This window comes from Meriones unguiculatus, chromosome 9 (assembly GCF_030254825.1).
Source record: "Meriones unguiculatus strain TT.TT164.6M chromosome 9, Bangor_MerUng_6.1, whole genome shotgun sequence".
NCBI lineage: Eukaryota > Metazoa > Chordata > Mammalia > Rodentia > Muridae > Meriones > Meriones unguiculatus.
The window spans coordinates 9,467,308-9,477,644 of record NC_083357.1 but is presented as its reverse complement, the minus strand read 5'-3'; the positions used below and the strand labels follow the sequence as shown (position 1 = coordinate 9,477,644).

General features: G+C 53.8%; 1 protein-coding gene across 8 annotated transcripts in view; it reads right to left on the bottom strand.

Annotated features, from left to right (window-relative positions):
• Positions 1-3,654: 3,654 nt before the first annotated feature.
• Positions 3,655-10,337, bottom strand: part of Btd (biotinidase) — a 31,578-nt gene continuing 24,895 nt past the window's right edge. For all 8 annotated transcript variants that reach the window (XM_021641744.2, XM_021641743.2, XM_060390873.1 and 5 more), the window contains exons 2-4: positions 9,671-9,935; positions 6,125-6,274; positions 3,655-5,117 (exon numbers count right to left, since the gene is read on the bottom strand). In XM_021641744.2, the coding sequence (XP_021497419.1) occupies positions 3,951-5,117; positions 6,125-6,274; positions 9,671-9,919 (1,566 nt within the window). In that variant the 5' untranslated portion in view covers positions 9,920-9,935 and the 3' untranslated portion in view covers positions 3,655-3,950. The remainder of the gene's footprint in view (positions 5,118-6,124; positions 6,275-9,670; positions 9,936-10,337) is intronic.

Below are 10,337 nucleotides of genomic sequence, written 5' to 3'. Positions count from 1 at the left end.
TCTGTTTCTCAGGGGCAGCAGTGTTTGCTGGGGCTACAAGCTGACCAGGGCTGAGGCTGGGGCCCCCATTCCCTCAGCCCGTGAGCCTGTGAGCCTGCACATATGGCCTGCATTTTCTCAGAGTGGCTTTTTGGGTTCCCAAGAGGAAGCCTCGAGAGACAGAAGTGGTGTCTGTGCATAATCCGGCTTAGAGTCCTTTCCAGAGCTAAAGCAAGGAGCAGACACTGCCCTGATCAGGACCGGCCAAGTTCCAGAAGAATAGAGGGGACTGGAAACGGTGGCTTAGACGTTTGTGGAAATACACTCTGTGGAAATGTACTAACTGTCACCAATTTTTGGTTGATTCTGTTGTTCTGTTTCTGTTCTGTTGTTCTATTGTTCCTTGTTGTTCTGGGAATGTTGCACTATGCTCCCGGCACTGTTTAAACACACTTTTTGTAAGTGTGTTTGTTCTGTTTGAGACAGGGTCTCATCATATATGTAGCCCTGGCTGGCCTGGAACTTGCTGTGTAGACCAGGGTGGCCTGGAACTCAGAGATCTGCCTGCCTCAGCCACCCAAGTGTGGGGAATTAAAAGCAGGGGGCCCACTGCCCCGCCTCTTCAGCAGTGTGTGAGTGTGGTGTGTGTAAACTTGATAGTTACCTGAACCAAGGTAATGAGCTGTCTCTAAGAAAATGATATCTTGTAATGTGACTCCATACCAGTCTGTAACAGCCCTAACTTACATGGACTCTATTTTTATTTTTTATTTTTACTGTTATGTTCTGAGTTGCAAACTATCTGTTGCTGCAGCAACAATCTTCAAGAATCAGAGCCTTCCCATTGCAGCTGATCTTCAAAGCACACTGCTTAAAACGTCATCTTTCAGCCATCACTCAGGGTACTTTACAACCCTGGGCTTCGCCAGCCATACAGATCCTTTGAGACACTTACAGTGTGGACAGACACGCGCGCTGTCTCGGCTGTGAGGAAAGTAGAGCCTTTGTGTATAGCTTAGTGAGACGTGACAAGGACTCCAGGGCAGCAGATAGGGGTCCTCGGGATAAAGAATGAGCTGAGACCTGCTTGGGACAGTTTATCATGCGGGATTAGGCAGCTCACGCTGGCGTTGAGGAAAAGCCTGAAGGCAGCGCACAGGCCTGACCTCCAGCCCAGCAGCGGTCCTCGTGGGATGTGCCACTCCGCCCCCAGCACTGCTTAGACACATTTTTGTAGGTTTATGTTTGTGTGTTTTTTGAGACAAGATCTCTCGAGGTAGCCCAGGCAGGCCTCTGTCTTTCGATCCTCCTGCCTCAGCCTCCTGAGTGTTAGGATTACAGGTACATGCCGCTGAGGCTTGTGTACATTTTTAACAGCTGGGACTTTATCCTGCCATCTACAGACCCTGAATGCTGGATACTGAAAAGTCATGTTTGTCCTGAGTCATTCAGGCGGTTCCAAACTTCAGTGGGAGTGGGGGCTCACTGCTGCCACCACACACACGCACACACACTCACACACGGAGTTTTTGCACCAGGCCACTTCCCATGACAGGCAGGCAATCTGCCTGCCCTGGGCCAGTGCACTTCAGCCAAGGGGTGGCTCCCTGATCCCCCCAGCAAAGTCCTGGTCTTTGCTAATACTTTGGCAGCTGAGTTAAGACTTCTTACCAGAACCGTAAAATCCATTTGGCATTTATTGGAAAGTTACTAAGTTTGTGGCCGTTTTTTTACACAGCCATCATGAACTAACACAGTCCACGCTGTCTCACCCGTGAAGGGGTCCATAGGTGGGTTTTCTTCGGTGGCAGCATTGGCATGTCTGCCCCTATGGCGGTAGCCTGGAACTGGGCCAGTCTTCAGGAAGATTGTTGGGGTGGTTTTTTTTCCTTCTTTGGGGTACAGATGTTAAGCTCATTGTGAACATATCTCACTGTGCCTTAACTTCCTTTGTGAGAAAACCCACAGCCAGGCACAGCTGCACCTACCGAAGAGCCCACACAGACTAAGCCACGTCCCCCAAGTCTGCTGCCACCAAAAATACACTTGGCTTCCTGCCTCCAAACTGTGGTCAGAAATGCCATTTGCTTCCTGAACTTCAGGATCATAGTTAACAAAGCATAGCACAATCGTTAGTCATGAGCATACTTTCCTCCTGAAGTGTTGGTTTCATTCATTTTCCCATCCTTCCCTTTGTTCTGCCATCTGGCAAGTTCTTTCAGTGTAAGAGTCCTTTTGTTCTGTCACCATCATTTGTCGTAGCCCTTCTGTCTGGACGAGCAATTCATTCGGAACTGTCGCTGGAGGTCTGGGCCCCAGTCAGTAGGGACAAATGCCGACCTGACAGGTGCCCAGGATTGCCACTTCCCGGGAGGAGTGAATGTGGTGGCCTGCATTCAGGACGAGCCTTTCTGTACCTGCTCATCGTGCTGGTTTGGGTCATCATGGCACAAAGCTGTGAAACACATGTTCAAGAGACTTTCTGTCTCTCTAGGTTTGGAGCCAGGAAAACAGCACTGACTGTGGACAGCCACATCTGCAGCTATATCCAGCCTGCCAGGCCCCACCTCTGGGCAAGGTCTGAGCTGGGAGGGCAGGCAGGCACTGTCATTTGGTGGGAGAGGTCCTGCAGCATCCCGAGGGACTCTCCAGGGCACGGGAATCCCAGGACTTCCTGAGGGATCCTGAGCTGCTTATTTCCTCAAGACTTGACTCACTCTAAGCCTTTGCAAACAGTGAGTCAGCTGGGGCTGGGGCCACTGGGGGCCTTTTCCTTTTGGCCTGTGCTTGTCCCGGGATGAAACAGCACCAAAAGGCTTACACCCGCTGCCCGGGCCCAAGCAGCGACGGTGAACGCTGCGCTCACACTTGTAAGAGCTGTCCGCTGGAACCCAGGGTACAAAATTTGCCTCATAAATGCTGTCGCTATTTAACGCCTTTAAAAGTGTGTGTGTGTGTGTGTGTGTTTGTGTGCACACGCGCACGCGCACGCGTGCCCACGATGTGTACTGTACTGAGCATGTTCCTCAGTTTCTAGTGTGGGGCCCGTGTTCCGTGCTTCTGTGGGCAAACACCTCCTGCCGCTGGGCTAAGCGGAAGTGTGTGACTGCAGCAGGCTGACAAGGCGGCTCCCACAGCCTCGCTGTAGAGGGCACCTGGCCTCTCTGCACAGGGGAGCCCTACGGGGTGCAAATTTAACTAGACCAGGGTCACTGTACCTCACCCAGTTGGACAAAGCTATACCGATTCGTTAAAGTCTCTGGAATCCCTGGCCGAGACGCCTTGGACATTACTCATGTCTTCCTAGCCTCGCCTTGTTCAACATTTTCCAACCCTCACCCATCTCCCCAGCACCACCCTCTTCCGGTTATTCCGAGGCTGCCCACACACGAATCTCCTGACAGCAAGGCAGATGTGAGAAAAGCCCGTCTTCTATTTTGAAGAGCTGTGTCTAGGGTACATTCCTGACTCTGCGGGTGGCTCTGGCATTGCCACCTCATCTGGACAGAGCTCCCGTTGAGCAGAGCAGGGCCAGTCACCAGAGCAGCCCTTCAGACAGTTGTTGCTCTGGGAGGCTGCCGTGTGCCACAGAAAACGTCTGAGGCTTGGGGAACACTGACAGGTCTCACTCCATCAACAGCGGGAAAACAGCAACAACATCCAATACTCTGTGGATTGAGAAAATAGCAACTGATGTTTATTTTTTGGCTTAGCATTTAAAACCAATTGTGTAGTGGGAAGGTGTGGCTTGAAAAAGGATAATGTGAATAGAAAATAGCAGAAAATGTCTCGGTCATTATGGAGAGAGGAAAAAGGAGCTGCCTCTCCCACCTTTTTACAGTTCCCAGGGTGGGATCAAATGCTTCAGACGTGCCTTTTCACCGTCTGGGCAGAGATGGTCCCAGCGCTCAGGATCTGTGGTCTGTGAGGAGGAAACTGGCGGAGCCCAGCCCACTGGCCACACAATTGTCCTAGTTCCTCTCATACAACCGCCCATAGAGAGCTGCTGTCACCAGGCCGGAGGACAGTCCACTCTTCCTCAAGAAATAGTGGTCACTCTCCCACCCAAGCTGGTCAGGGCTGTCCAGAGTCATCCCGGAAGTGAGAAACAAAGGGAAGATATAGGAGGTGCTGAAGTTCCCCCACAGGTGAAAGTCGAATAAGCCTTGGGCGTCTGTGATCTCCTGCCCGCAAGTGTCGAAGCCAAGGCCCCCACACTTGACCAGGGCGCAGACTTGGATGTAGTAGGTGCCGTGCACGGTGTGGGGTCCGTCGAAGACAGCCAGGGCGTACAGCTCTTTGGACAGCGTGGGCCTCTCGTACAGGAGGTGACAGCAGAGGCTGCCGGAGCACACCCGCAGATAGCCTTCCTTTCCCCAGACGGGCACCAGGGTGAAATTGTCATACATCATCTCCGAGTGGAAGGTGGGCGGTGCGTTCACGGTCCACGGGGCAGCCTCCTCACAGTGCACTTCCTGGGCATCCTTCTCACAGTACGGGTCACCTGACAGGACTTTTAAGAACTTCTGGTGGGATGGGTCCATTTCACTAGTTGTATTCCCAACGAGGCCCGGTGGGTTTGTGGCTACCTGGGCAGTTATAAGGTGGCCTTTGGGGCTGTCCATGTCATGGTACCAAAAGGACTTCAGGGGGGTGTGTATGCCACTGCCAGTCATCCCCAGAGTCGGGTGGTGAATGTTAGCTGCCAGGACGCTGACACCGAAGGCAGTGGCGAATGCTTTCTGGATTTCGATGGCTGCCAGAAGAGGCAGCTGGTTCATCCAGGCCGTGGGGTATACAATGTGCTTCACCTCAGAGTCTCTGAGGAGTCGGACCGCCGGGTCAAAGAACAGGATGTCAAAGCAGGTGAACACGCCGAACTTGCCAGCAAACGGGGTGTCAAAGGTGACGAGGTCCACGTCAGCAGGGGTATCGAAGGCTGCCTCAAAGTACAGGTTGTGCTTACGGTAGCGGCCAACAAGCGTTCCGTTGTCACTGAACACTACGTTTGTGTTAAACTGGTATCTCCCATCGTGTGGGCACGCCGGGTCACTGGTAAAGCAAGGCTGCTTGGTTCCAAGGTTGGCCACCAGAAACATGTCTCCCCTGATGGCCATACAGCTCAGGCGCTGGAGGACCTGGGTGGGTAACAAGTAAAATAAGTGATTTTAAGTCCTGCCTTTTGGCTCAGAGTTTTAATAGGAACATTCCTGTATGTGTCTTTAATATACAAGCTTCAGAGAACATGTGAAGGGTATAAACAGGGGACTCACAGGACAGATCTAAGAAGCACCTGGAACAACGCTTAGACTCAGCAGTGATGAAAACGCAAATTAAAGTGACATACTTTTCACCTTTGTTAGAACAGCAAGAGCTTGGGGGCTGGAGAGATGGCTCAGAGATTAAGAACACTTGCTGTTCTTCCAAAGGTCCTGAGTTCAATTCCCAGCAACCACATGGTGGCTCATAACCATCTATAGTGAGATCTGTGTGCAAGCTGAATGCTGTATAGATAATAAATAAATAAATCTTAAAAAAAAAAATAGCAAGCCCTCAAGGGAGCATTCCATCTTGTGTTGGCCCAGGGGCAGGAAACAGGCTCTACGCTAGTACTGGAGATGCAAAGTGAGAGAATCAGCTTTTAATTTCTAAATTCGGTATTTAGAAATTATATATATATATATATATAGTGTGTGTGTATATGTGGCCTTGAGAAAATTCTCCAGGAGTTTTATAGGAGAACTTGAAGATGTTTATAAAAATGTATCCACAGGCGCTATTCACTGAAACCGTGCTTAAAATAGTAAGAGATAGAAAGAAGGGAGCTCGTCTCCTCCTAGGCAGTATGTTGGTCGAGGGAGAAGAAAAGGAGGCATAGCAATTGTTGCCGGAAGCCTCTAGAGTGGAGGGGCAGACAGAGATGGAGATGAGCTTTTAGAGTAGCTTGTTCTTTTCTCTTTTTAAAACTTGAATGTTAAAAATGTTTCAATTCATGTGACTCTTGTGTAATTCACCATTGAAAAGACTAAGCACATCAGCAAGAGGCCTGGGAAGTTTGGGTTTGGCGGTTTGGATCCTCAGGCAGCATGCCGTGGCTTTTGGCCATGGCCCTGGTCCTGCTCAGCCTGCTGGGCTCCTCACCCACCTCTGTGTCATTGAACCGAAATGGCTCCAAACACGGGTTCCACCTGACCAGCTTGGGAGATGGCATGAAGTCCAAGAAAGGGTAAATGGATGTTCTTGTGAAGTTGAATCCATGGATGCCATCTTCTGGGAACACTATAATCTGTGCACCCTGCAAGCAGAAAGACAGAGGAGAATACCATGAGGGGAGGGGAGCGCCATGGGGGAAGGGAGGACCAGTCCTTTGTTGTCAAACAGGAGCCAGCTCACTGGCTCGGCTTAAAGATGATGACTGACTCTCAGCTCAGAAGGAAGGCTCGCTCTCCGTCCTCAGACGAGCACCCAGCCCAGGACAGCGGCCTCAGTCTCCGTGTCCTCTAGGAGGGACCATGAGCATGGCGGGATAGAGGGAGCAGTGAGCAGCTCTGCTGAAGGCTGCACTCTCACTGTACAGTCAGCACTGGGCCACTTGTGAGGGGCTTAGAGTACTGGTCCTGTTCACGGTGGGACGTCTTCTGTCCAGCGGCTTCCAGCCACCCACCCACATCTAAGTCAATCGGGGAACTTCTGCAAAGACCCTGACATGGGGACCCGTCCACAGAGCGGCTGACTGGAAAGTGGGGGAGCCCTGCTTCGGTATTTGTGTAAAAGTTGATCCCGCCGAGTCGTCACAGTTGGGGCTCTGGGAGCCAGGGGTGAGTGGCAAGTGCGCTGTACACAAAGCCCCCCCCCCCGGGAACTTAGAGACGCCCTTCAGGGGCTCCAGCCGCTCCACAGGCCTCTCCCCACCCTGGGCTCCCCGTGGCACCTACAGCAACGCAGGGAGAAACAGACCAGACAGCCCTCAGCTCTCCCTTCGCATCTCATTTCCCAGGGCTCTCCAGTTCTGTGCTCTCTCTCTCTCTCTCTCTCACACACTTACATCCTCTAATACAAGGTCCCTTTCTCCGTGCATGTGACTTTCTCAACGAGAACACTGAGAAATTCCGCCTGTAACGGCTGCCCCCTAGGTAAGACAGCATCATTGCTCCTCCTGAGCATCTGAATCCAACCTCTGTGATAAAGATAAACAAAAAGGTGCAGCAGCTGTCTGCAGGGTGTGGTCGCTCCCCTGGCTGTTGCACGGGCCTTTAGGTGATTCCCTGGTCATTTCCTGAGGATAGAGTGGATTTCGCATGGGAGAACACTGGGTTAAAGAGCAGTGTTTCTATATGGCCAAACCAGCATGGGTCCCCAGGGCAGAGTGACAGTGACATTCGTGAGTATACAATGGGAATGTACACTCGGAAGTGATGGTGCAAACAACTCATCACAAACCCGGAAACCAGTCTAGATGGAGACCGCGCGCCCTTCCAGACTAGCAGGCTGGCTTCAGTCAGGTGATCTGTGTGCAGTGTGCCACTGATGGGCTCTGCTCTTCGGATCGGCCCCGGGAGGTGGAGGTGGAGGAGCCTGAGCTCAGAGTCTCGCCAACGGCCCAGAGCCTGTTTCAGAACGAAACAGAAGTCCTCACGCTAAAGACTACATCTGTGCCCCGTGAGACGCTAGCCAACTAGTTCTCTGGCTAGCAGCACGGTCCCCGGCCAGTGCTGGGCTGACTGGCAACATTCCCACCCCTCCGATTCCTGCCATTATCTAAGAATGACTTAAATAGAAACTGTTCATTCTGTATTTGCATGAGTCACACTTTCAACTTTTTGAAAAATATGTAGAGAGAGGTTTTCCTCTATTCAGAAAAAAACAAACCTTGAAGGCTATCTTACGGAGTTCCCCATCTCAGCTGTGTCTACACTGACTACATCATGTGAGCAGTGCTCTGACGGGCCTAAGGAGGTCAAGAGCTTTTGAGGAACGAAGGTCCCAGCCCTAGGCCTGCACGGGGAAGGCCATCTTCCCCCTGGGCCTGGGAGCAGTGCTGCGCTCAGCCTGTGAGGAGCTCCTGCTCTCAGCTGATGTGATGGAAAACCGATGCCCGTGAACACAGCGGAGGGGTCGAGGCACCGACAGCACAAAATCAACCCCGAGCAGCTGGCACGACTCACGGAGCCGCATGCCAGCTCCAGGGAGGGGGCCCGGTAGTCGGCGGACAGATGGAGAAGCCGGATGAGGCGAGGCTGCAGGTGGGAGGTGGCGCTGTGCCATCAGACACCTCCACCCGGGCCTGCCCTTGACCGGGTCAGGCTGGGCCGCGGCCTGAAGGTGCGGCTGGGCTCTGTTTTCCACCGACCTCAGCAGCGACCCAGATGGGAGAAGTATGGATTCTATGGGTGCCAGGAGAGAGCCCTGGATAGCCCATCGGGTGGACGGGCCAGCAGCTCAGGTGGGAAGGCTTGCTGACTGCACACGGCTCTGTGGGTAAAGGAGCGGGGGTCCCTTTACACACCTGGAAATGCAGCGTGATGTCATTGCCAGAAGTGTACTGGGAACAACATCTGGATTTGGGGCCCGCACTTCTAAGCAAAGAGGGAGCCCCTGAAAAGGGCTAGACGCTGAATCTTCTCCTGGGGAAACTGGCAGACAACACTGTCCCCGAGTGCACATGGAAGGTCAGAACTACGGTGAAAGCCTTCCCACAGTTGGCCTGAACCTGGGAAGTGGTGTGTTCTGAGCTCACGGTGTGTGTGTGTGTGTGTGTGTGTGTGTGTGTGTGTGTGTGTCTGAGGAGCCAGGTTGGGACAGGACAGGAGAGGCTTCCTGTCCATCAGGCGTGTTGGACGATAACTAACCCAGGATTTTAAAATGCACCAGGAAGTGGTAGCCGTGCCCTTTCAGGCCATGAGGTGTGTGCGCGGGGGTGGGGGAGCTGAGGGGCCCCACGGCATGGCCAGGTCCACACCAGCAGCAGAGGAGTTTGGCTCCCTTGCACAGCAGCGCTTGGTGGCCTCACCGCCAGGGAGAGGGCCCAGACTCCCTGGGCTCCAGGCTTCCTAGCCCCACAGCTTCTGAGGAAAGCAGCACTTCCGGCTCCGTCCCAGGGGAGCCTCTCCCCCACCCCACCCTTCCTGGCTGGCAGGAGAGGAGAGACAGCCAAGCTCGAAGCCCTCAGTCAGGTGTGGGTCTGGGGTCTGTTCTGTCTGGACCAGGGGCTCCCCATCTGGATGAAGCAGCGATTCTGAGGCACTTAAAAGTTCCCAGAAGCTTTGGGTGCCTCTCAGAACATGGCGTCCACTGCGCTCAGTGGTTCTCAAGTTGTTGTTGTTTTTCCGAATATCAGAATCGCCCACGCCAGGGTCGGGGAGGGCGGACTTTGAAAATTCCCACTGACCAAACTGCCCCTGCTTTGGACCAGTTGGCTACAGCACCAGCCCCAAACCCCGGCCCTTGTTTATAGTTCACCACTGAGTCCCAGGACAGGGACGTGAGTCAGTGACCTAGGCAGGGCTTCTCCAACTTGGGCAGAACATTCCCCAGGGAAGACCCTGCCGCTTCTGACTCTGGGGGCCGGGGCTGGGGCCTGACTCTGACCCCATTTCTCAGGAGGACCCTGGGAGCCTGGGGTTTTTCCTCGCTCCGAGCAGCTGGCTCTAGGCGTCCTGAGCCCGCGTCAGGACCAGAAAGCTGCTCTTGCCTTCTGGGCTGCAGCCATCACTTGCTGTTCATAGACGTCGAGGTTCTGCTTCATGAGCTCCAGGGCCTCCTGGCGGCTGCTGAGCTCCAGCGGATTTGGGCTTAGCACCGGCCGGTGCTCGTACACAGCAGCCACGTAGTTCTCGGCCTCGCGCTGCTCCAGAGAGCCCCAGGCGACGCCCGGCGCAAGCGCAGAACAGCCGAGGAGGAGGAGGAGGAGGCGAGCAGGCGCAGTGCGGGCTCCAGACATGCTGCAGACCGTAAATCTGGAACGAACCGGCAAGGGGAGAGGAGCTGAATAAGGAAGGCTGCCAAGGACTGAACTCTCGCAGCTGTGACTTATTAATCCTGGCAATTACACTCGCCCGCAGCGATGCTGCGGCTCAGAGAGTTTGTTTCCTGTCCCCAATAAAAGCCCGTGTGTTGCTCTGCAGACACGCAGGGCTGCATTGCAAACAGCTCGCTGGGTTAACAGACTGGCCTCAGAACATTTCCAAAACAGGGTCGGTGTTTGCCTCGGCTTTCGTACGTGGCGTGCGGGAGGCCTGCAGTCTCGCTAGCCAGGCGCCCACACTGCACGGCAGCGAATTTTTGACACAGTTCTGCGCGCGGTGTAGTTGATGCTCCCTGCCCGACCCTGCCTGCTCAGCGTTACAGGGCAGCCCGCT